Source organism: Gracilinanus agilis, chromosome 6, assembly GCF_016433145.1.
Source record: "Gracilinanus agilis isolate LMUSP501 chromosome 6, AgileGrace, whole genome shotgun sequence".
Classification (NCBI taxonomy): domain Eukaryota; kingdom Metazoa; phylum Chordata; class Mammalia; order Didelphimorphia; family Didelphidae; genus Gracilinanus; species Gracilinanus agilis.
In genome coordinates, this window is record NC_058135.1 from 148,503,753 (window position 1) to 148,530,488 (window position 26,736).

The following is a 26,736-nucleotide window of genomic DNA, read 5'->3' on the forward strand; positions in this document are numbered from 1 at the left end:
CATAGGGCTCCTTGGTGGAGGAGCGAGTAAAGTGAGGAATGTCCTTAGGTGTGCTGGAGAAGGGGATAGGAGCAGCACTGCCTGAGTCCCTCTGCCTTTCTAGTTACAAACTCTTGGGAGGGTTGGCCACATGCCCACAGAGAGTACTGTACATGCCATCTTTGGCACCTGTGCCATAGGTCCATCACCACTGGCTTATACTGTTTCACAAAAAAATTCATTAGTTACTCAGGGTGATTTCCACCTGATTAGAAGTATTGTATTACAAAGGAAAGGGTCTTAAATTTGAATCATTGAAATCAGAATCACACAACCTGAGTCTGAAATTCAACTCTGTTATTTATCATCTATGTTCCCTGGGCAAGTCATATAAACCCTCTGGACTTCAGTTTCCTCCTCTGAAAAAAATGAGGGAATAAAACTAGAGGATCTTTAAGTTCAATTCTAGCTCTAATTTGTAATCCTCTGAAAGTATGAGCTGACTTATTGAGTATTTATTGGCCCAATGATATAATAAAATGAATATAAGACTCAGCGGTCAAAGATCTTATGTTTTGGTCCTTAATTTAAAAGCTCATATTTACATAGTACTTTACATTTCACAAAACATTTATCTCACAGCAATCCCGCAAAGTAGATAACATAAATATTATACATATTTTGCAGCTGAGGATAACAGAAATTAGGTGACTTGCCCAATTCACAAAGTTAGTAAATGTCAGAAGGGAGATTAAAACCAAGATCTTAGTAAATCAAGGGGCATATACTATGCCACATCCTTTTATCTTTCTGGGTCCACGTAAAGTGATTTGATCACTAAGATCCCTTCTTTTTCTAATATTCTAATAATTCTGTCACTTGGATCACAATGAAGAAGTCATGAATTCAAAAACTTCCTGGAATAGTTTTGAGTTATGATTACTGAATTACTACAACAAATGTGTCTTAGCAGAGCTCATTTAATAACTAGTATGATTTCATCTTCCCCTTTACCCAGAAGTTTTTGAGCGAAACATTAATTGGATGCAGAATGAATACACTAAAAGAGAATTTGGTATCAAATACAATCTAAAGTCCTAATCTTCAGATTCGGTATTTTGAATGAAATAGAACACAGCACTAATTAGGAATTCTTTTAGCTGGAGCAAAAGCAATTGAAGCCAAAAGCTCTGATGGGATAAAAAGGATGGATAGAGAGATATACTAATAAATTTTTACTAAATGGCTCTTTGAAAAACACAAGACACGTTTAAGTATAATCTCCATCATTATTATTTTCTCTATCGTTTTCCTAGATTTAGATAATCTACAAGCCAATAAATTCAGCCCTGATTTGTTATGTGTTTAAATAGAGCACTAGGAGCTGGATGGAGCATATGGGGTGTGGGGAACATTATAGAGAGCAGCCTGACAATAGGTGTGGTCAGATGGTAACATAAGCAGAAAGAGGACCACAAGATGAGTTTCAGGAATGGTTGTTGCCAGAGAAGAAAATGAAGTATTCTGAGAAGGAAGTATGAATCACCCCAAATCAAAACCTTAAGCTCCTTGTAGATGGGAATTTTAAAATTAATTGACAAATATCTGTATACCCTGGACTAGTTACAGGTCTGGTAAAATATATGAACTATTGAGAAACTGATACATAACATCTTCTCATTAGCTAATTTCCCCCTTATTTAGCCTGGAGAATCTGGGAGAGCTATTTTTCAGCTTTTTAGTCCTAGGATTTAAAACATAAGCCAACAAACAATAAAAGAAATAAAATCAGATTCCTAGGCAAATCTATAAGAATATATTTTGCATATGAATATATTTGATGAGTAGTCTGGAAATAAACTCTCCTTTTTGAAAGAGGGTATAATTCAATAATTCATCCCTGTGGTATGGCATTAAGCAAAGATGTTGTAAGTGTACATCTGTCTTTACCACATCTTACCTTATGATATCACTGCTTATGTACCTGAGTTGACACACCTTCTGATTAATTATGAAAATAGGCTTAGCTAATGATGTGAAAGAAAAAAAACAAAGAAAAATTTCTTCTGTGGTATAAGAAGAAGGAGAGGAATAAAAATCAAAAATCATGTGGATTGGGCAAAATAAGTCACCACCATGCCAAACAATTTAAACACAATTCTGCTCAAATTGTAAGTTTCAACTCAACTGGTAGTTATCAAATTAATCAATTAATTTATTAGAATTTATTAATTATAGTTGGCTACTAGATAGAGAACCAGGCCTAAAGATGGGAGGTCTTGGGTTAAAATCTGGCCTCAGATTGTAGGTATGTAACTCTGGGCAAGTCACAACGCCAAATGCCTAGCCCTTACCACTCTCCTACCTTGTAGCTAATACTTAGTATGGATCCTGAGACAGAAGGTAAGGATTTTTTAAAAATTAACATTTACTCTATGGTAGGCACTGTAATAAGTCCCTGCTACATACAGTTTATGATGGGGAAAATGGGTTAGTCATATATCAAGAGTAAGGGGAATGCACAACCCACATGAGTCAATGGTGAGGGTTTCAGCAGAACACAAGGAAGGTCTCTAATACATTGAGTCAAAGCCTAAAGAATGTATGGGAAGATATGGACGAGAATTATAAAGGAATGGCAGGCAAGGATGGGTTGCGACTTGCCTTGTTGGAGGGAATATCTATATCGAAGAGATCATAGATTCATTGGAATATGTACACATTATTTTTCTACCTGTTGATGGAGCTATAAAGATAAATATAATAGGTTCCCCTAACTTGAGAAGCTTGCAATTAAATTATTATTTAGTCAATTAGTTACGTCCAATTCTTTGTACCCTTTTTGGGGGTTTTCTTGAGAAAGACACTGGAGTAGTTTGAAATTACTTCTCCAGCTCATTTTACAGATAAGAAAACAGAGGCAAACAGATTAAGTGATTTGCCCAAGGTCACCTAGTTAGTAAGTGCCTAAGACTGGATTTGAACTCAAGTCTTCTGATCCAGAGAGGTCACTCTCATAAACTGCACAACCTAATTGCCCTTGTAGTTTGGTAGGGGAAAGATAAAGTATTTATGGTACATATAGATTAAAAAAATAAAAATTTAAATATAACTACACGGTATGAGCGTGAAATGTTTTAAAATCAAATAAGAGAGTAAGTGCAAAAAAAAAAACCTTCAAGATCATACAGTGAAACCATTTCATTTTGCTTACAGATAAAGAAACTGAGAATTATGTTATGTTCACTTGGGACTTGAACCCATGTCTTATTTTTTAAACCCTTAACTTCTGTGTATTGGCTCCTTGGTGGAAGAGTGGTAAGGGTGGGCAATGGGGGTCAAGTGACTTGCCCAGGGTCATACAGCTGGGAAGTGTCTGAGGCCAGATTTAACCCAGGACCTCCCGTCTCTAGGCCTGACTCTCAATCCACTGAGCTACCCAGCTGCCCCAAACCCATGTCTTTTGATTCTTATTCTAGTGTTCTGCATCCCATGACAAATTTATTTGTCTTTTTCTGTCTTGCAGTCCAGAGATAGATGGTGTGAAAGCAGATATTGTGATGGTGTTTCAGTTTCCCTTCAAAGAGAGAAGAGAAACAAGGGAGAAAAAGATTCATAGCATTTTAAATCAGAAAATACGGGCCACAAGAGCTCTGAAAATAGATACCTCTTCACTTCAGCTCAATGGTAGTTATTTCTTTTCTTCCAATTATCATTAACTTGTGTGTCAATGCATTTACTTTTAAATTTGTTGGTCATTCTTTCAACATAAGAATAAAGAACGAATAAATGAATAAGTAGAAAGAAATAAGAATTGTTTAAAGCATCTTCTATGTGTTAAGTTCTTCACAAATATTATCTCATTTGAACCTCACAACAACCGTAGGAGGAAGGTTTTGTTATTAACCCCATTTTAGGGTTCAGAATACTAAGGCAGAGATTATATAATTTACCGAAAGTCAATGTCTCTCTCTCTCTCTCTCTCTCTCTATCTTGGTTCTTCCTAACTTAAGCCCAGTGCTTCATCCACTGTGACACCTCCTGCCTTAATAAATACAAATATACAAATAAATGAGGGGCCAAAATGGCTAAACAAATAAGCAAACAGGGAAAGAAGGTATGGATAAAGTGAATAAGTAACATTTCAGAATTTTTATGAACTATCTATATTAAAGGTGTGACATTAATAACGAAACCTTATCAGTTCTTACTTAGATGGGTCATGGAGTGACTTTTGTTTTGTGTTGGATGAAGCAACTGATGATACGCATTCCCAAATAGCAGACGTTAATGTATATCAGAAATATGGACTAGCTGAAGATGTCTTTGTGACTGAAAAATCGAGGGTATTTTACAACTTCCAAATTTTCAAGTGGAACCTGAAACACGGTCAAGAAAGTGCTTCATTTAAAGAACATATAGAATGGTGTATATGCTATTTCCCCCCAAATGGATGAAGATATGAGTTGCAAAAGCAAATTCTAACAGAAAGTTGTTCCTTAGGATTTGCATCATGCAGCCTGAAAGTATTCATATTATAGATGGAAGGCACCAAGAACTGGAGGGCTAGCTCAACAAAATTAAGAGTTACTTGTCCTTCCCTTGCTCTGACCCACACTTTTTAAGCAGAAGATACTTAGTTGGAAACAGTGTCTCCCTCTAGAGCAGTGATTCCCAAAGTGGGTGCTACCGCCCCCTGGTGAGTGCTGCAGTGACCCAGGGGAGTGATGATGGCCGCAGGTGCATTTATCTTTCCTATTAATTGCTATTAAAATTTAAAAAATTTAATTTCCAGGGGGCTAAGTAATATTTTTTCTGGAAAGGGGGCGGTAGGCCAAAAAAGTTTGGGAACCAGAGCTCTAGAGAAATTTTTTTTTAAAGTTGCCTTCTGTGAACAATTATTACTAGAACCAACATTTATTTTAACATTTTCTGGTTTGCAAAACACTTTGCATATGTTGTTTCAGTTGACTTTTATAACAACACTATGAGATAAATAGCATCTATATTGTTGTTTAGCCACTTTTTAGTCTTATCTGACCACATTTGGGGCTTTTTTGGTAAAGATATTGGAATGACTTTCCATTTCCTTCTCTAACTCATTTTACATGTTAGGAAACTAAAGTAGGCTTGGTTAAGTGACTTGCCCAGAGTCACCCTGCTAATAAGTATCTGAGTCCAGATTTGAACTCAGGTCTTCCTGACTCCAGGCTTGACTTCTATCCACTGTGCCACCTAGATGCCTGACAGAGACAGGCAGATAGATAGATAGATAGATAGATAGATAGATAGATAGATAGATAGATAGATAAGTCTTATTANATAGATAGATAGATAGATAGATAGATAGATAGATAGATAGATAGATAAGTCTTATTATACAAATGAGGACATTATGTAACTGGAAAGTACTGGAGGCAAAATTATAACCCAGGTCTCTTCCAAGAACATTGTTTTTCAGTGATGCATGTATAACCCAGTGGACTCACTTGGAAGGGAGGGAAGGGAAGAGGGATGGGAAAAATCATGAATAATTTAATTATGGAAAAATATCCTAAATAAATAAATTAATTGAAAAAAAGAACTTTGTTTTTCCCAGTACATCACACTGATTTTTCTCATACAAGGACATATGAATATGAGAATGTGAGGACATTATTTCAAATTCTTTAGCACCTCTTCCCCTTGAAAATCAATCTTTCCAAGTAGCCCAAGACTGACTTTTTAAATCCTTTTCTATGTACATGGTGTGAAGTTGTCAAGGAACCCAAAACGGGCTTAAATTCCCTATAATAACGATCAAAGTCAGCCCAGTAACAAGTTGTTCTGTGCAAAATAACATCAACAATATCAACAAAAACTGTTGATAACTTCCAGTTAAGTTAATGAATGACTGGAAAAAATAACCCCAAGAAAGAAGCTATTGACTTGCAAATGCTAAGGGGCAATTTTCCATGGTGGAGAATAAAGCTTTTTGTCATTCTAAATCTAGTAAATAACAGTATGTGGACTAGTTAAGAGCCAGGATGGACCCAGCCATGGGTTGGATTCAATGTGGGTTGGATTACTCATTAGAATAATTATTATTTCTCTGATAGAATAGTAAATTATAGGTATCTACATGTTGTTTCTGCTGTTTTCTGCTTTATAGATTGACAGTAAAACCAGCCAGGCAATATACTGGCTTTATAAACACTATCAGTCATTTGGAGTCACTTTTCAAGTGATGTTTAAAGTATCATCCAGTTAATAAGACAAATCAGTGATTTTCATTGCAAGCTGATATATAGATATAGGTAGAACTGTGAGGCAGTCAGTTTACTTTTTGATTATTACATACTTGTTCTCTGTTTTAAACAGGTCCTGAAAGAATACTTCTAGGTGGAGTGTTTGCTTGATTTGATCATTGCTTTCAATTTTGTTCATCTTTTTTTTTTAATCTTCAGAATTTCTACTTTGGTATTTAACCAGGGTTTTTAATTTGTCAGTTCTGAGTTTTAGAAAAATATTATTTATCTTATTAGTAAAAAGTCTGTTTATTCCAAGGGCAGTTAGGTGGCACAGTGGATAGAGTGCTTGGTCTGGAGTCAAGAAGACTTATCTTCCTGAGTTTAAAATTTCACCTAAGACACTTGCTAGTTGTGTGTCATTGTTTGCATTAGTTTCTTCATATGTAAATGAGCTGGAGGAGGAAATGACAAACTAATTTAGTATTTTGGGCAAGAAGACTTCAATTGGGCTAGGAAGCATAGGGCATGATAGAAAAAAGACTGAATTACAACTATGTTTTCTAGTGTTTTTACCAAGAATAAGGCTTTTTTCTATTGTTTTTTTTTCTGTGTCTATTGATATTGATTTTTTGTGGCTTTTACAATCATTATGGTCTATTTTGGTGATATTTTATTGAACCAGTCTTTCAACCTAGTCATTGTATATAATAATTGTGACTTATTGCTGTATCCTTTTTGCTAATATTTTATTTAGAATTTTTGTATAAATGTTGATTAGACATATTAGTCTATGGTTTTATTTTAAGTTTCATTCTGAATTTATTGATTTGTTCTTTCTTTCTTTTGTTGATAATATAAACTTTACCCTAAGTATTATTTTGGCTGCATTTCAATAATGTTGGAATTTTGTCTCTTTTTGTCATTAGCATTAATGAAATTATGTATTAGGTTTATAATTTGTTCTTTGATTCAAAACCTTAGATTTAAGTTATTTCATCCAGTTAGTTTTTAATCCTTTCTAATTAAATATAAATATATTGTGTTGTGATCACTAAAGGATATGTGTAATATTTCTACTTTAATGCATTTCTTTGTGAAGTTTTAATGCCATAATACATGGTCAGTTTTTCTAAATGTGTCATATACAGGTGAGAAATATGTATACTACCTGTTATCTTCATTTGATAATCAGCAGAGGTCTATTATCTCAAATGTTTAAAAAATGAATTAAGGGCTTTAATTTGTTTCTTGCTTATGTTTTGTTTAGATTTATCTAGTTCTGAAAGAAGGTACATTGAGCCCCTCCACTATTATTATTATTATTATTATTAATTATGTGTTCAGTATAAGAAAATATTTGACAGCCATGTTGAAGTCAAGATGATGGACAGCTACCTGCTTAGAATGTAGAATGGACTGAGCTTGGCAGGAGCCTGGCAGGAGGGGCAGTTAAGCTCGGGTATAAAAGACAGGGATTTGAACACATATAAAAGACAGGGGTTTGAACCCATTTGGATCTCAGTTGTGAGATTTTTGGGTGAAGGGTGGTTTGGATTAGGCCTAGCTTGTGCTCTTTTCATTCATCAACCAGCAACCAGCTTTTAACTGTGTTTCATCAATCCCTGTTTCCTGAATTACATTTACCAAGAAGACCAACAAACCTATCATTCAGCAGGACAACCTTGACTCTAGGTTGAGGCCTGTCCAGCCTCAGCCAGGCTGTTAACAATCAAGAACTTGATCAGCAATATATAGGAGAGGATTCATCAATAATATAGTCATCTAGATATATCTAGGGATTTCCAGTTCCCACTTTCCCAGCTTCCTATTTTTTTCAGTTTTTTATTTTGTTTTATACTTCTTGTTTCATACTAATTAACTTCTATTTGGTTCATGATAATTTTCAAGGAATCTGTTACTTGAGCAAGATTGTACATATATTAAAAACTAAGGTTTTATTTCTCCTTTCAAATCATTCCTCTAAGGCTCTCATTTTTCCTCCAATTTTTTCTCTGGCATCTCATCTATAGAATTATTTTAACCTTAAGAAAACTACATCAATTTCTTCTAGGAATTCTATTTAACTTTGTGTCCAAACTGTTTTTTCTTTGAGTCTTTCCTTGTAGATGTTTGGAAGTATCTTTTATTTTTTCCTTGAGTTTGGCGTCCCTGTTATCACAATAGTTTTTATAGTGATATTATTTTTTTGTCTCTGTTGTTTACAAATTATTCCCATCTTATTTACTCATTTAGGACTTTATATTAGAGCTTGGTTCTATGTATTATATAGGGAATTCTGGGCCTAGTGTGATCCTAATTTGTTTTCTCCATGGTCCTATTGCTACTTTCTTCAGGTGCTGAGTGCAGTGTTTTAAAATCTTATGGGTGATTCAGACTAAGGACCTTCAAACTTTCAGTGCACCCAAGGGAATTTATTCTAGGGTGAAATGTGATCATTGCATAGTCTTGGTATAAGCTTTCAAAGCTCTTTATCTTAGTTTAGTTTGGGGAGAAGTGGGAATATAGCATATAATCTAGTTTACAGTTATTGACCCTCATCCTTGTTAGCTAACTGAAAGATTCAGAACATTAGAACTTCAACTTTCACTTTGGTCTGAGCTCCCTACTGTAGTTACTCATTTATAGGCTTTAGGCCAGGAGGGGGACAGAAACAAAGAACCCAATAAGGTCCTATTCACTTCTGTTTCTGCTCCTTGACCAATAAACAGTCTCTGGCCAATTCCTAGCTCTGGTTCACAATCATAAATTACCATCTCTATGTATACCATCTCCCTACTTTGTATATCATCTACATAGTCATCATTTTTTTTTGTTACTCTATTTTTGTTACTCTATTTTGATCATTTTAGCAAAAAAAATAGAGTTAAGAAGTTCTACCTTTACTGATTATAGAATTTCATCATCTAACTCATCACCTTTGATTTGCCTTAGAGTCCATAGATAAAAAGAAGGGAGGGATAAAAATTGCTTCTTGACTAGATATTGAGATGCAGGTTGGTAGGCAGGTTATAAAGTCAGTCCATCAGGAATAAATCTTGGTCAGACTCAGCAATTAGACAAAGAGGTGGGCTCAGAACTGAATAAGAGAAACAAAATGGATTAGAAACTTTTGGGAAATTATGCAAGACCTTCAATAATCCTAGCTTGGTTCTCAACTAAAAATTTTATTTTTTAAATATTAATATTATAGCTAAGTCATAAGAAAGATAGAAACAAAGCCTGATGTAAGGCTTAACATAAGAATGATTATTTTCATTGAGAAGAGGAAAACATCTATTAAGATTTTGTGGAAGAGGAATCATACCAAGTAAATCATAGAACATCATGATATGGAAAGAATTAGAACTTCAAGTGACTCAAAAGGCCATGTAGAAATTCATGGTGGATGTCATTATGCTGTCGTACTTTACTCATGCTTACTTGAATTTAAGAGGTGGCATAAAATATATCACCAGGAAAACATACACCCTAAGGAAGAGCCTGATCATATATCAAGAGTAATGAATAACAGTCAAGCTACTGGGGATCAGCAAATTTATAAAATGCTAAAAGATCTAGAAATAGACACTTCTAACCCAATGCATTAAGTAGATATTCTGAAGAATTTATTTGAGTACTCAGAAAAGATTTGCATATGATGAGGAATTGTAGACAAGTTGCATTCACACTGTTGTAATCATAATTCCAACAAAGTGATTGACTTCAGTATATCAGTCTATCAGTTATTGTCTGATATACCTCCCACTTGTTTCATAGTTTTATTGAAAATGCTAAATGTATTACTGTTGATACCACATAATCACCTTATCCAATTGTTCTCTTTTCTTTCAACCATTTAGTTGAAATTATGATTGTAAAACCAGAGTCTTCACGTGGTCAGGATTCTATTATTTTTGCCAGAGAGAAAGACCCAAATAACTTCAAATTTTGATATTTCACTTTTTTTTTCCAGCTATGAGCTCAACAACGGGCAAGCTAACTGTCCAATCATGTAAGTTTAAGAACTTTCTTTAAATAGTAGAATTTCCATAGCAAAAAAGAAAAATCCTTCACAAGACAGTATCAATATTTTTCATCTATAAACATGTCAGTCAGGAAGTTGATAGACATTTATTTTGGCACTTTGAGCCAGGCACTTTGTTAAGCACTGGGGATACAAAAAGAAGTAAAAAGAAATCCCATGTTTTCTCTGTAAGAAGACAATATGTTATACACATGCATTAAAGATTCTTGTCAAAAATTGAAACTACAGCATAAATGAATTTTGAAGCTGATCTTTTTAGTCATAAAATATTTTTGGGTCATATTAATAAAGCACAGGAAAATAGGCTTGAAAGAGGGGGACTTTCTTGTCCAAGGGAAACATTTAAGTGTGAAAAATCAACAAAATATGTTTTGTGCTGAAGAATAACAGAAACTAAGCATTGTTTTAATGGTTGACCTTAATCCCATGGGTAACATGCTGCCCTTCATCCATAAATAAAATGTGCCCACACACTTTGAATTATGTTTTACTCATGAAGCCATCAATGTCCTTATCTTGTTATTCTTGAACAAATGGTAGATATTGACAAGTTGGCTGACAATAGGTATCCACACAATTAGTGATCTTGGACAGTTTTCTTTAGGTAAGTTTACCTAGTCAATCTAGGATCTGAACCCAGTACATTTGCTTTATCAGTACCATGTTCTAAAAAGCTCAGGCTTTTAGCAAGACTATTAAGTATCAGAGTTATCCCTGATACATATAACAAATGTATTTGATAAAATTGTTTTGTTATTACAATAATGAAGGAATGGAAATTCTATTGAGCAGTAAGATTTAGAGTTATATCAATCTATGCTTACATCTGATGGAGTCCTTCAGGCAGACATGGGGATGGAGGACTCCTGGAAAATGAGGAAGAGAACAAGAATTCTTTAAGCACAAACTATGTGCCAGACTCTGTGACAAATATTTTATAATTAATATCTCATTTGATCATTACTAAAACCCTAGGAGGTAGGAGTTCTTATTATCTACATTTTACAATTAAGGAAGGTTCTATTATTTTTCTAATTTCCTTATTGAGGAAATAAAGCATATAGAGGTTAAGTGACTTGCACAGGGCCACACAGCTAGTAAGTGTCTGAGTCCTTATGTGAACTCAGGTCTTTCTGATTATAAACTTGGAAGTTTATGCCACATAACAGGCTTTGGGAACCACTTGTCTGCCTCTCTGTTATATTTATAACCTGTGAAATGATGGATGCCACCTTGAATGACAGGGAAGGCAGTTGGAAGACATGGAATGTTCCCAGGTGCTGTGAGCCAGGGGCAAGCGTCGGTTGACCTGGCAGTATAAATAACCCTGACAGCCACTTGGAAGGGGTCTTGGGTCTTTGAGCTCTTTAGGTCTTTAGGTCTCTGGGTCTTTCTAGTTCTTTAGGTCTCTAGGTCTCTGGTTGGTGAAGAGATGCTGGGAGGTCTATGAAGAAGAGGGTAGGAAGCATCTGAATATTTCCTGAAGCCTGTGAGAGCTAGTGCATTACCAAACACTGATAGTGAGAAAGCTGAGAGAATAAGATCACCAACACAGCTGCATCAACAGCAGTCTCTATTCTCTGGCTTGGCTGTGGCCAGGCTGGGCCAAGGGTATAGTGGAGAATAAAGCTCCAGCTTCTACTAGATCAATAGCCTCCAGTCCTGATTGTCCACTAGTTATAGACATTAGGTTGATAGGGTCTCTAATCCCCATCCTTGTCCTATTTATCCTTTCCCTGATTATAGATAAAGAGAGTTTAACAAGTACATTCCTGAGTGGTCTTTAAATCACAACCCTTGGGGAGGGAGTCAACGCAGTCAGATATCAAGCGTGACCCAAAGCAAATCAAAAGCCCTATAATAATTTATCCAACCCCAGGTTGGACCTGAAAGGGTTACCCATCCACCTAACCTTTCGGGGTCCTCCCTGGGCAACTGTTAGAGAAAAGGGGAAATTATAACAACTACCAAAGGTGATTGGGGTTGGTGTTCCTCTGTCATCTGCAACTAGGGAGAATACATAGATACATTCACATCACTCTATATCTCGCTAGGCCCCTTTATGTTTATAACATCTGATGATCTCAGGGAAACTCTTGCTTTTCTGGAACTTTGTATAAACCATTCTTGCTATCATGCCAGAAATAGAAATGGTAACCCAGAAGGACATTCTCAATATTCAAAATATTATATCCAAATGAATCTGAAATATCATTGATTCAGGCATTCTTTCTAATAATATAGATCTCAATTCATCCGTGCCTGATCATCCTGTATGTTTCTTGTCCATATTCTTCCAAAAGTTTGCTACAGAGTTCTTTGCTTTCAAATTCATGAGGGTACCAATGGACAACTATCATTATATGTCATCCTTTGTTCTTGCCATATTATCATCTCATATTCTCTTTTGTCATATAACTCTTTGGTGATTTCTTATTTACTTTCATTCTTCTTTGGATTTCCTCATTGGCTATCTGTTGAAACTCATCATATGTCTTTCCACTGACTTATGTGTGATGATCTTCTTCAGCTCATCAAAGGCAGTGGTGTTATATATGCCACTGCCAAAATATAGGCCTTTACTTCTGGAGGAACAAAAAGCTTAGTCAATAAATGGGTTGTGTAATCCAATCCTGCCCACTCTCTCCCTCCTTTTTACTTCTGGACCTATTTCAATGCCCATCTGCATAGTCTGTCCAAGATACACATACTATTATTGGATGAGTTTTATAAGTCCATCAAAATAAATGTAGAAATCTCCAGATAGTCTTCATCCTCTTGGTCTTTCCTTTGTGGATAGATGAGCCAAATTTCTTTGTGTAACTGCAAAATTCTTCCTAGAGGTTCTGCAAAGGCTTGAGGCTTGTTGCAATCAAGACATTTGTAAATAGAAACATCTGGAAATCCTCACTATCCACAATGAACTCCTCCTTAGCCTGTCCTCTGCACTGGATCTCCTCCATTAGAATGACATATAGGGGCAGCTAGGTAGCTCAGTGGATTGAGAGCCAGGCCTAGAGACAGGAGGTCCTAGGTTCAAATCCGGCCTCAGACACTTCCCAGCTGTGTGACCCTGGGCAAGTCACTTGACCCCCATTGCCTACCCTTACCAATCTTCCACCTATAAGTCAATACAAAGAAGTTAAGGGTTTAAAATTAAAAAAAAAAGAATGACATATAACTTTAGCCCACATATATTTCCATGTTTTAATACCTTAACTCACATTTATTATCAGAGTTATTGAATTGGTTTATTCCTGTTTTTATATTTTTCAAGGAATCTTGAATGATGTTGAAATAGAGATGAGAGACATTTTGCTACAAACAAGCCTTCTACTAAATCAAATACTTTTTTTTGGTAATCAACAAATAATAAGTACAACAGCCTGTTATATTTTCTACATACTTTAGTTGCAAGATTATCAAGCTGGGTTCCCTTTTGGAATATTGCTTTTGAAAATCTTATTGTTCCATACAAAAACTCTTATCCAGAATTTTTCAACCTATGTATAGATAAACCTGACAAAGAGTTTTTCTTATTAGGAAAATAGGTATATTTGGAAGCATAAGTATACTAATGAAATATTTCTATACTTCTAGGATCTATGATATGAACTATGTGGGAAGAAAGGAAGGAAGGAAGGAAGGAAGAAGTAGAGAGGAAAAAGGAGGAAAGGAATGAAGGAGGGAAAGAAGGAGAGTAAGAAGAAAGAAGGGAAGGAAGGAAGCAAGTATTTATTAAGCACCCCTATGTGCTAGGCATTATGCTAAATGCTTTACAAATATCTCATTTGAACCTCACAACAACCACGGAAGAAAGATAGTAACATTATCCACATTTTACAGACTGAGAACTCTAATACACTGCATCACCTGGATACCTTTATAATTTGCATTCTAGTTTAATAGCCTTTGAGCAGCAAAGGTCAATTGCAAGTTACAATAGGTAGTTTGAGTGAGTTGTTAATGGAATTGCACAATGACTAAATTTGGGTTTGTAGGATGGATTAGTGCCACAAATTAAATAATGGAAAATCTTTCTGTTCAATTTGAAATCTCAGCCACCCTCAACTATTCTCTTTCAATCTCACCTTCTATATCCAATCATCTCTTCTTTCTGAAGACTCACATAGCCCGTGTTCAGGAACTCATCATTTCCTTCTGGACTATTGTAATAATCTACCTATTGGTCTTCTGGTCTCAAATCTCTCCAATTTCCAATCCAAACTGGCAAAATAATCTTCTTAAATCAGAGTTCTTAATACATCACTACTCTTCTCAAAAATCTTTAATGACATACTATTATTTATAATTTTAAATACAAACTCCTCCAATCTCCATAATCTGATTCTGTTCTCCTTTCTAGACATATTTAAAAATATTCCTTTTATATAGTCTATATCCTATCTATACTGGGATACTTTCTGTTCCCCAAATTCAATAGCTTATCTCCCATCCCTGTGCATTTTACACAAGCTGTCTCCAAATACTGAATTGTACCGTCTCCCTCAGTCTTGTAGAATATTTACTTTCTTTCTAGGCTTAACTCACATACCACTTCCTCTGAGAAGTCTTTCCTGATCCTTACAATTTCTGGTCCCTTCTACTCCCTTATTTGAATTATCTGTTTACATGATATGACTCCTAGTAGAATGTTAATTTCTTGAAATAGGTACTATTTTTTGCTTGCTTTTGTCTTGCATATTGTTATTGCTCAATAAATGTTTGTTAAATAATCATTGTATTACATTGTCCAACAACTTTATGCAATATGACCACTGATGAACACAAGGAAACAATAAATACTCTTTCAAGACAATACATCTACAAGTTTCCTTGCATAATTTGATGGTGATTTCTTGAAAATTTTAAAGATCTACCAATTTCTTACAGGTTGTGGCAAACGAGTGACTCCAACAATAATCAACAGAATAATTGGTGGAGAAATTGCACCAAAGTCTGCTTGGCCATGGCAAGCCAGCCTTCAGCATAACGATGTGCATCAATGTGGTGGCGCTTTGATTAGTAACACATGGCTTGTTACTGCAGCTCACTGCTTTAAGAAGTAAGTTTTAGTTAAATGGAATGATCTTATTAATCAAAGGCTGAAACCTATGGTAGTGAAATGGAATTTTACTGCACATCTCTTCTTAAATCCATTTTAAAGAAATCCTATCAGTGTAGTGGAAAGAAACACTGCATCCACATTCTAATGCTTGTTCAGCCACTACCAGCTCTGTAACTTTGGGTGAATCACTTATCTCTCACTGTGTTTCCTCATATACAAAATCAAAGGGACCAGATTAAATGGTTTCTAACATTTTCTATGTCTGGGTAACTCCTTGGCGCTTGCTGTCTTTGTAGAACCTAGTGGTCTTAAAACATATTTTAAAATGGTAGAATGAAAGGTATTTTCATGACCATCTAAGTCTAAACTGCCAGAGAGTGTAAGAATGCCTCCATGGTATTTTTTTTAATTAAAAACCCTTACCTTCCATGCAATGGGGATCAAGTGACTTGCCCAGGGTCACACAGCTGGGAAAATGTCTGAGGCCAGATTTGAACCTAGGACTTCCCATCTCTAGGCCTGGCTCTCAATCCACTGAGCTACCCATCTGCCCCTATGGTATTCTTGACAAATGATCATCTAGTCTTAAATACCATTAGTAATGGGGAACTGGATTGCATACTTGAATGGAGCATGAGAGTTTGAGTGAAGAAGACTTGTTTTAGATTCTTTCTTAGTTCTTTACTGGCTTGTGTGACCCTAAGCAAGTCACCACCTCTCTCTTTGCCTTAGTTTTCCTTATCTTTAATAACAATCATGATAGTTAGCATTTATGTAATGCTTTAGAGTTTGTAACATTAAAGTTACACTTGTTAACTGCTTTGTAAAATAAGGGGTTAGACTCAGTGGCCTCTCAGGTTCCTTTCAGTGTTCTCTGTATAATTCTGTAAGATTTTCATGTAGTCTTTTTCATTACTGGATATCTAACTCTTAGAAAGTTTTTTGTTAGGTATATTTGAAATCTCCTTCCTTTTAACTTCCATGAATTCATTCCTATTTTGCCTTGTACACCAATTCAGGATAACTTTATTGTACTTTCTAAAGTATAATCTTTCAAATATTTGATGACAGTTATGAAATGCTTGGGATAGAGAGTGAGACAGTATGAATAAGAGTAAGACTTTCCTATTACAAATTCTGCATAGAAAATAGGTTTGAGAAAGTAGCAATTAGAGCTAGAAACCCCCAAATGAATCTATTATAATGGCTCAACTAAAAAGTGACAAAGGCCTCGCAAAAGCATGGTGGCTATGTGAATGGAAAAAAAAGAAAAAAGACACAAGAGATGTTATGGAAATACTATCAGCAAGCCTTACTGAATGTGGGAAATTACTAGATTACAGATATTACTAGAAATTACTAGCCTTACTATGAGGAGACGACTCAAGGAGAGTTCTGAAATTATAAACCCAGATAACTGGGGAAATAGTGGCATTCTTAACAAAAGCAGAAAATTTTGGAAAGTGTAAGGCTTTGAGGGGATGATAAGTTCCATTTTGGACATGTTCATTTATGTAGTATTTTAATGTTTGCAAAGATCTTTATATATGTTAACTCATTTGATCCTTGTCATAATCTTGTAAAGTATTTTTATTCTCATTTTATGGATAGGGAAATTGAGGCTGATAAAGGTTAAATGACTTGTTCATGGTCAGTGTCTGGAGCAGGATTTGAAACTCAGGTTTTCATAACTCCAAGTCCCATACAATCTACAATCTACTATGAGACCTAGCTGCAAGTTTGATTACCTAATTTGATTGGCCAACTTTAAAGACATAGATGTACATTAGGTAGTAAGAGATTCAAGACTCAAATTCAGAAAGTAAATTGATTTGGAGATTTATCTATATAAAGACTTTGACAGGCAGTGTAGCAAAACACATAATTTTAATTCAGGAAAAGTTGGTTTGAATTCTACGTCTGACACTTCATAGCTCCGTCATCATAAGCAGCTTAATTAACCTCTGTGGGCTTAATTTTTCTCATTTGTAAAAGTGAAATATCATATAGTTAGGGAGAGAGAGGAGACAAGGATAGTTTTGAGATTATGAACCTAGATGACTGGGTAAATGGTTGTTGTGAGGCTCAAATGAGATGGAATATATAAAGTGCCTTTTAAAGTTCAAAGTACTATATGAATATCAATTATTAGTATAATGATCACTAAAATTCAAAGACTGAGATCACCAAGGGAAATTGTATTGAGAAGAGAAAAAAAGGAAGGGAGGGGAAAAGAAGGGAGGATAGGATAGAGGAAGGAAAGGGAAAAGAAGAGATAAAGTCTTAGGGGAAAGAGGTAGACAAATTATACAGCAAAGGAAAATGAGAAGCCATCAGCTAGATAGAAGAGAAAGAACATTGTAATGAAAGTCAAGGGAGGAGAGAATACTCAGTGATAACAAAAGCTGGAAATGGGAAGGGGAATAAGGATTCATAAAAATTCCTTGAAATCAATAGTTAAGAGTAATTTGAGAGAGCAGTTTTATTAACATAGTGAGGCTGGAAATCAGACTGCAGGGGTTAATCAATGCATGGCTTACTGAGAGAGCGGGGGCCATGAGACCAGACAAGTCTTTCCATGATTTTGGCAATGACAACAACCAAAGAACAAAATGAGAGCCTGAGGGAATGGCAGAATCAAAAAAAAAAAGACTTTTAAAGATTGAGTAGATCTAAGCACACATGTAGAAAGCTAAGAAGGAGCCATTTGATAGGAAATTAATGTTGAGGGAGAAAGGGAAAGATCACAGGAGCAAGCTGATAGAGACAATTCCACCTAGGATACATACAGTAGCCTTGGCAAGTTTCTTCAGAAAATGGAGCAAATGAGGAGATAAAGTGATCTTTTATCAAAAAGTGATAAAAGGGGTAAATCCCCTTTTATTGAGCAGAAAAGATGATAGGGATCCTAAGGAAAGACTACAACAATGAAAGATGGGAAAATGAGGACATATTAGTGTAAAGAGACTGATTTACATGTATAGCTTGTAGAATCATTCTCCTTACTTTATTTGCTTGCTTGTTTATATTTTTCTCATTTATATTTTCATTAAGAATATAGAACCTCCCTCCTCTTAGGAAGCTTCTCCTGGCACTAGGAGGTTAAATATCTTGCCCAGGGTCACACAGGCAGCATTTGCCAGAAGCAATACCTAAAACCACAATTTACTACCTTATAGTAGTACTTTGTTCAAGGACCTGAGTGTTGCAAATCTGTTGGTGACCTAAAAGTAGGAATGTGCTGCTTCTACAGATAATGAATTCCTCATAACTGGAGGACATCTAATGGATGTTGGATGATCATTTGTAAGGTATATTTGTGGAAGGCAGACATAGGTGGACTAAAGAAACTCTGATATTTGATGATTCTTATGCCATCCAATCCTTAAAATTATTTATTCTTCATCTTTTACAGTTATCCCAGCCCACGTGGATGGACAATTAGCTTTGGTATAACTATTAACCCTCCCTTGATGAAAAGAAATATCAAAAAAATTATAGTCCATGAAAGGTACCGTTCTCCAGCACGAGAATATGACATTGCAGTAGTACAGTTTTCTCCCAAAGTCACCTTTACTGATGATATACGCCGGATTTGTCTACCAGAGGCATCTGATCATTTCCCATCTAATTCAACAGTCTTTATCACAGGATTTGGAGCACTTAACTATGGTGGTATGTATCTCAGAAAAGACTGTGCTGATTCAAACACTTCTTTAACCAGCATGATCCATTCTTTTTTTAAACATTTAATAATTTTTATTTTTTAGAAAAGTTAACATGGTTACATGATTCATGCTCTTACTTTCCGCTTCACCCCCCGACCTACCTCCACCCCCCCCATAGCTGATGCGTATTTACACTAGTTTAAACATGTGTCATTGATCAAGACCTATTTCCAAATTGTTGATAGTTGCATTGGTGTGGTAGTTTCGAGTCCACATCCCCAATCATGTCTGCCTCAACCCATGTGTCCAAGCAGTTGTTTTTCTTCTGTTTCTTCTCCTGCAGTCCTTCCTCTGAATATGGGTAGCGTTCTTTCTCATAAGTCCCTCAGAATTGTCCTGGGTCATTGCATTGCTGCTAGTACAGAAGTCCATTCTTGTTAAATGTTAAGTGGTCAGATGAATATGGTTTTGTGGCACAGTTATTTTAGTGATGGGCTTGGAATCAGGAATTGTTCAAAATCTGATTCAGATACTTACTAGTTGAGTGACCCTGGGGAAATCATTTAACCATTCTTCATCTCAGTTTCTCATCTGTTAAGTTGGAAATAATAATAACATCTACTTTAAGGGTTTTTGTGAGGCTCAAATGAAACTTTGCAAATCATAAAACAGGATAGCAATGCTATTCCTATTATTATTATGCAATATGACTAAATGATGACATTAAACTATGTTGTCACTTGATGTTTTTGTTTATTTATATATATATATACATATATATATATATGTTTGTGAATATTCATGTCTTTACTCTAGATCCCTCACACCAGGGAAAATAAATTTCTTAGTTCCCTAATATAGGATACTTTAGTTTTCTGTATTTAGAGCTATTTCCCTTTAGTATTGTTCAAAATATATTACAGTTCCCCATCTGTGACCTCTTCAGGATCTCTCAGTTATCAGGGAATTCAATCAACTAATGAAACATATTACCTTAACATAGATCTAATGAATGTTGAGGTACTTAAATTAACAACTAATTTTGGGAATAGAAAACTAAACAGAAGCATAATATTAACTGGTTTGGTTTTTTTCCCTCACTACAAATGACAGTCAATTTTAGTTGTGAAACAATGAGAAGTATCAGAGAACAAAGATGAGCCTTACTGCCATACTCCAAATTCAGCAGAATCTAATTTTACATCTAAGAAATAATTTTTAAACCACAAAAAAATTAATATTGAGAATCATCAGGAATGAATATCAATGAGCATCTCATAATTAATTATAAAGCATGAAAAGCAATATTACTTTGACTTTTGCCAAATGAGTTTCCTTTGGGACTTTGTGACAACAATAAGTAAAGATTGTTTGTTTTCTGTGTTGATAACTCAAATAATTATTGTTTTGCCATGACTATCATGGTAAAATTGAATTCTTTCTACCTCTGCATCTATTGATTTGTTTAAGGAGATCTAGTTACCAATTAGTTGTGAGTACATACCCTAAATATCCTCCAAATCTTCATTAGCCAAAGAGCTAAAAGAAAATGAACCAGGGCAGTGTGGAATCATAAACAGACCACTGAGTTACATTGAAAGACTTGTGGGGCTAGGTGGTGAAGTGGATAGAGCACTGGGTTTTGAGTCAGGAGGAATCAAGTTCAAATCCAGGCTTAGACACTTAGTATATGTGTGATACCTCACCTGTGTTTGCCTCAGTTTTTCCAACTATAAAATGGGGATACTTACCTCCCAGGGTTATTGTGAAGGTCACATGAGATTATAATTAAAAGGATCCCAGCATGTGGTAAGCACTATATAAATGTTAGCTATTATTATTATTACTAGTCCCTGCTCAATCATTTAATTGCCTATTTAGTCTAGGGTAAGTCATTCAATTTCCTCTGTCATTAGTTTGCTTATGTTTAAAATGAAAAGTTTGGTTTAGATGATCTCCAAGTTCATTTTCACCACTAATATTCTGTGATATCTTCTGTGAAATCATATGGTAGGCAAGTCAAGCACAATGAAAATGGACATTTAGATCCCATAATGCTAATGGTTTATGGGTTTACAATAGCCTAAAAGGCAGAATTGGTAATTTCTGTAATTGATAAATCAGTGAATGATGTTGGTATATATTAACCAGAGACCAGCAGTTACAATGACCGCTGGTGTGCCAAAGGTGAGAATTCTGTAATGAAGTGAAATTCAAGAATATGAACCAATCTAGAGTCCACACCTTATTGTTCAGAAGAGCATAAATGTAGAAGCAAAGGCTACAGGATTTCATTTTTAGCCTTAGGATTCATTATGTTCTTCAAGAAGAATTTATTAAGAAAATGACTTCAGTTTTAGGAAAATTGAAGTCACTAAACAAAATTCCCAAAACAAATGAGCGCAGCTATACATTCATTATTCCAGCACTTAGCACAATGCCTGGCACATGGTAATTGCTTAATGAATATTGATTGATTGATTGGTTATTTGTGTGGAAAGTACTCGTACTATATAATTTAAAAACATACACACAAATTCCAAACCCCATAGATAGTGCCTATTATGCTTGCCAACAACATGTATATCACTAAAGTCTCCAAATAAAAACTATGAAGTTATCTTGAATTATTTAGGTCTTTCTTTTAGCATAAGATGCTATCTTTCTTGGATATTTTTTTCTGTAAACCCCCGCCCCAAATTCCTAAACTGTAGTCCCTCTGTAATTGATGATCATCAAGTACCATTAGAATAAATTGCATTAATTTTTTAAATTCTAAGCCCCAGTCCATGACTCACTGGTTTTTAGAGGAAAAGTTCTAGGACATTGAGATTGCCAAATAACATTAATAATCCTCTGAATATTATTGAAATTATATCTAACAAGGAATTTTGTATTAAAATTATGTCTTGATCTGGTCCCTCTTACTACCTCCTGCTTCTCTAGTTAGTATAGTAAATCAGTAAGTTTATAAGTTTATAAAGAGTAACAATAGCAGAAGAGGAAATTAGCAGTTACAGATTTGTTCTAAAGATCAGAGGAGAATTATTTGCAAATTGTAACACATATTAACTAAAATTGTCACATCTAGAAACTATGTGATCAAACAAGGGAAATTATGTAAGCCTTACTGTCAGGGCTATTTGGTTCTCTGACCTCAGATATGTTCTAGATATCCACAGGAAGAGCAGTAGAACATTAAATATTGTTGATAACCTTGATTAGATGGGGATATATTAACCCCAAAACGGGACAGAAAAGAGTTAGTTCCTCCACCAAAACCCAATAAAAATAAGAACTCAAACTCTTGCCCCCTAAGCATTCTTTCATCTCCATCTGGGTCCATGCTGTTGAGTGCTCCCAACTCTTTGTGAGTTGCTCTTTGTGCCTCTGCCCGCCTCCCCACTTTCTTCCTCATGCTCTCTGCCTTACTCCAGTATTCCATCCTCATGCCCTTGATGTCAGCATTGGTAACTTCACCCACTTCAGGGCTAGTCATCTCTATACTTTTGGTGGCATTTGGCCCTCTTTCCTCTGAGCCTTACTTAAGTGTGATTGAAGCAATACTCCCCAATACCATTATGAACTTTCTTGGTAAGAGGAGCCAGGCATACCTGCTTCTATTTGATAATTCTATAAATTAGTTAGCAATTCAAGTTTTCCCTCATTTTTTGTGCTTTGCAAATCTAATTTATTTTTAAATTTTTATTCATTTTTTAATTTTTTTCCATGGTTACATGATTCTTGTTATCTTTCTTCCCTCTTTCTTCTGCCCTCCCAGAGTTGACAAGCAAATTCACTGGGTTATATACATATATTATCACTCAAATCCTTTTCTATATTATTCGTTGTAGTAATAGAGTAATCTTTTTAAACCCAACACCCAAATCATATACCCATTCAAACAAGTGATAAATTATATGTTTTCTTCTGGATTTCTACTCCTACAATTCTTTCTCTTAATGTGGAGAGCTTTCTTTCTCACAAGCTCCTCAGAGTTGTCCTGGATCATTACATTGCTTTTAGTAGCAAATTTAATTACATTTGACCGTCCTACAATGTTTCAGTTACTATATATAATGCTATCCTGGTTCTGCTTATTTCACTCTGCATTCATATAGGTCCTTCCAGTTCTTATAGAAATCAAGCAGCTCATCATTCCTTATAGCACAATAGTATTCCATCACCATCACATACCACAATTTGTTCAGCCATTCCCCATTTGAGGGATACCCCCTAATTTTCTAATTTTTTTGCTGGCACAAAAATTTCAGCTATAAATATATTTGTACAAACAGAACCTTTCTGATTTTTAAAATCTCTTTGGGATATAAATCCAATAGTGGTATTGCTAGATCAAAAGACACACATTCTTCTAAAACCCTTTGGACATAATTCCAAATTGCCTTCCAAAATGTTTGGATCAATTCATAACTCCACCAGTAATGCATTAGTTTCCCAATTTTGCTACATCCTCTACGATATTTATACTTTTCCTTTACTGTCATATTGGCCACTCTGCTAAGTATAAGGTGGCACCCCAGTGTTGTTTTGATTTGTATTTCTCTAATCTGGAGGGATTTAGAACATTTTTTCATATGATTATTGATAATTTTGATTTTTATCTGAAAATTGCCTATTCATATCCCTTTACCATTTGTCAATTGGGGAATGATTTGATTTATTATAAAATTGACTTAGTTCTTTGTATATTTGATAAATTAGACCTTTGTTAGAGAATTTTACTATAAAAATTTTTACTGGTTTGTTGCTTCTCTAATTTTAGTTGTATTGGCTTTGTTTGCACAAAACCTTTTTAATTCAATATAATCAAAATTATTCATTTTACATCCTGTAATGTTCCCTATCTCATTTTGTCTTAAATTCTTTCTTTCCCCATATATCTGACAGGTATATGATTCCATGTCACCTAATTTACTTATAATATCACTCTTTATGTTTTAAACCATATACCCATTTTGAACTTATTTTGGTATAGGGTTTTACTCTAAACCTAATTTTTGCCATTCTGCTTTCCAATTTTCCCAGTAGTTTTTGTCCAATAGTGGGTTCTTATCCCCAAAGCTGGGATCTTTGAGTTTATCAAATATAAGATTGCTGAGGTTTTTTACCCCTAGTCTATTATATTGAGAATCTCTTTGCCAATACTAGATTGTTTTGCTGATCACTGCTTTATAGTACAGTTTAAGATCTGGTACTATTAGGCTACCATCCCTCATGTTGTTGTTTTTTTTATTAGTTCTCTTGATATTCTTGGTCTATTGTTCTTCCAGATGAATTTTGTTATTATTTTTTCTAATTCTCTAAAATCTTCCATCTTTTAAAAGAGAATTTCATTCTAGTTTTTGAGGGGTTCGACCAGAGAAAGCAACAAATAATGGCAAGATTATTACATCTGGGGTCAGAAGTAATGGGTGTTTCATTAACCTTTGAATTGTTCTGATTTTTAAGGAACTTAAACTTTTATTTTGAATAAAAATAGTAAATTAGTTCAGAGGATCATTAACAGAATATGATGAACAATTACTTATGAAACTGAATGAAATGAATTACATGCATTTGTAGAGGGAATATGAATTTTAGTTAAGGCACAGATCCTTGAAGTAAAGGAGTTCCGGATAAATGTATATACAGCTTCTTTGTTAATAAAGACATTTTCCTTTGAAATGGAAAGATCCAGTACTGAATTCTGTTGCTGTGTTCAAGGTAGTCCATTCCATCGCATCATTTAACTAATATTTCTGGGGATAAAAACAACTGTAAAATAATCTCTTCTCTTAAAGACCTTATAGCATACCAGTAGTTAGGTGGGTGTGCTAGATCCAGTCTGTGCTAGTTCTTAAAAGCTGATTGCTAAATTTCAGTGCAAGCATTTATAACTCAGAAATTGGCAAATGCTAACAAATTAGGACTTGATTTTTTGTTTTGTTGTCCAGTTTTAAGAAAATGTTAATAATGTAGATTAAATTTAGAAGCATATTCTGATTACATTTTCCTTCCTCCCTACCAGAGAGTTGGTTATTAAACATTCACCAGCATATCTCTATCTGGGGTTGGGTTGCAAATGTAAACAAGGTTGTATTATATAAAGAAAATTGATGACAAAGTACTAACAACTAGAGTTGAGCTGAACCTTGAATAAAAGATACAATTTATCAGTAACAGAAGAAAGGATGGATTATGTTGCAGGTCTGGGAAATGGCATACACAAATAAATTGAGATTGGAGAAATTACTAGTAGTCTTGCATGACTAGAACATAGAGTGTATGAGGGAACAATCAGAAATGTGGTTGGTAAAGCTTGTGGGAAATAGATGGTAGTATGCCTCAGAAGTTAAGCTAATACAAAGTTTATATTTTATCATATAATCCAGTGGTTCCCAAACTTTTTTGGCCTACCACCCTCTTTCCAGAAAAAATATCACTTAGCACTTAGCCCCCTGGAAATTATTTTTTTTTTAAATCTTAATAGCAATTAATAGGAAAGATAAATGCACCCGTGTCCATCACTACTCTCCTGGATAGCTGCAACCCCCACCAGGGGGCGGTAGCGCCCACTTTGGGAATCACTGATATAGTCAATGGAGTGTACAGAAAAATGGTTAGGAGGGCACAGGGATTGCTCAGATCTGTGCCTTGGGAAAATAATTTTGAGAGTTGTGAAGAGAGGAGAGAGATTAATAACAGATATCATTTGGAAATTTTTCAAAGTAGTCCAGTTGAGAACTGTTAAGGACCTAAATTATTACAGTGGCTACGTGAGTACAGGGAAAGACATATTAAGTGAGTCAGTCAAATGAACATTTGCTAAAAAACAGAGTAAAATCCTGGGGAACACCCATGATGAGAAGACAGGAGGTACATGACGACCGTGTGAATGATGCTAAGAAGCAATCAGATGAGTAAGAGAAGAATAAGGCAAGTACAATGTCACAAAATAAATAAATAAAAAGACAAAGTTTCTAGGAGGTAGGTTAGGGGGCCAGGACAAGAGTCTCAGAAATTGCAAAGAATTTAAGAATGACCACTGAGAAAAGAGCCCTGGATTTAGTGGTTGAGAGATCACAGGTAAATGAGCAGAGCTGCTTGATTTTTAAGGTGGGGTCAGAAACTAGAATGCAAAGAAGAATTTGGTGAGGGAACAGGGAAGTGAGTAAATAGAAGCAAAGAATGTAGAGAATTCTAAGTTTGGCATTGAAAGGGTATAGCATGATGTCTTGTGTGGATGACAGGTCGAGAAAATGTTTTACTCAGAGGTCTCAGAGACCTGCCACTTGAGTAGGTCACAAAGACACTCGGGTATTTTATGATGGATTCCCTCACACCCAAAAGCCTTGTACCTGCCACATTGTTTGGTTGCAATCAGTTGCTGTACCTGGTTCACATTATGGACCCTGAAGCCAAGAACTCATTGAATGAAAAAGTCATTTATAACTAAATAGGATTACCTAAGCTTAGTGGGAGATTGGCTTTAAAAACAAAATGACTTCATGTTCCAACCTGAATTTCCATAGTTTGAAAACATCACTAAAGCTATGTAATAACACATAGAACAGACTATATCAGAAATGAAACTTCTAAGAAAGAACGTTTGAAAATAAACCATTTTATCTCTATAACAAAGTTGCTCTAGTTTTCTGGAAAAGAAAATAAAGTGCTCTTAAGTGACCTGAGGTACTTTTTTTTTTAATACCAGGGAAATGACTATACATGTACACATTACAA

At 35.1% G+C, this 26,736-nt stretch overlaps 1 protein-coding gene across 1 annotated transcript in view; it reads left to right on the forward strand.

Moving 5' to 3' along the window:
* The window catches only part of TMPRSS11A (transmembrane serine protease 11A), a 52,924-nt gene that overhangs the window by 21,155 nt on the left and 5,033 nt on the right, over window positions 1-26,736 (forward strand). Inside the window, exons 5-8 of the mRNA XM_044681719.1 lie at window positions 3,506-3,666; window positions 10,183-10,221; window positions 15,148-15,319; window positions 18,738-18,997. Of these exons, the coding sequence (XP_044537654.1) occupies window positions 3,506-3,666; window positions 10,183-10,221; window positions 15,148-15,319; window positions 18,738-18,997 (632 nt within the window). The remainder of the gene's footprint in view (window positions 1-3,505; window positions 3,667-10,182; window positions 10,222-15,147; window positions 15,320-18,737; window positions 18,998-26,736) is intronic.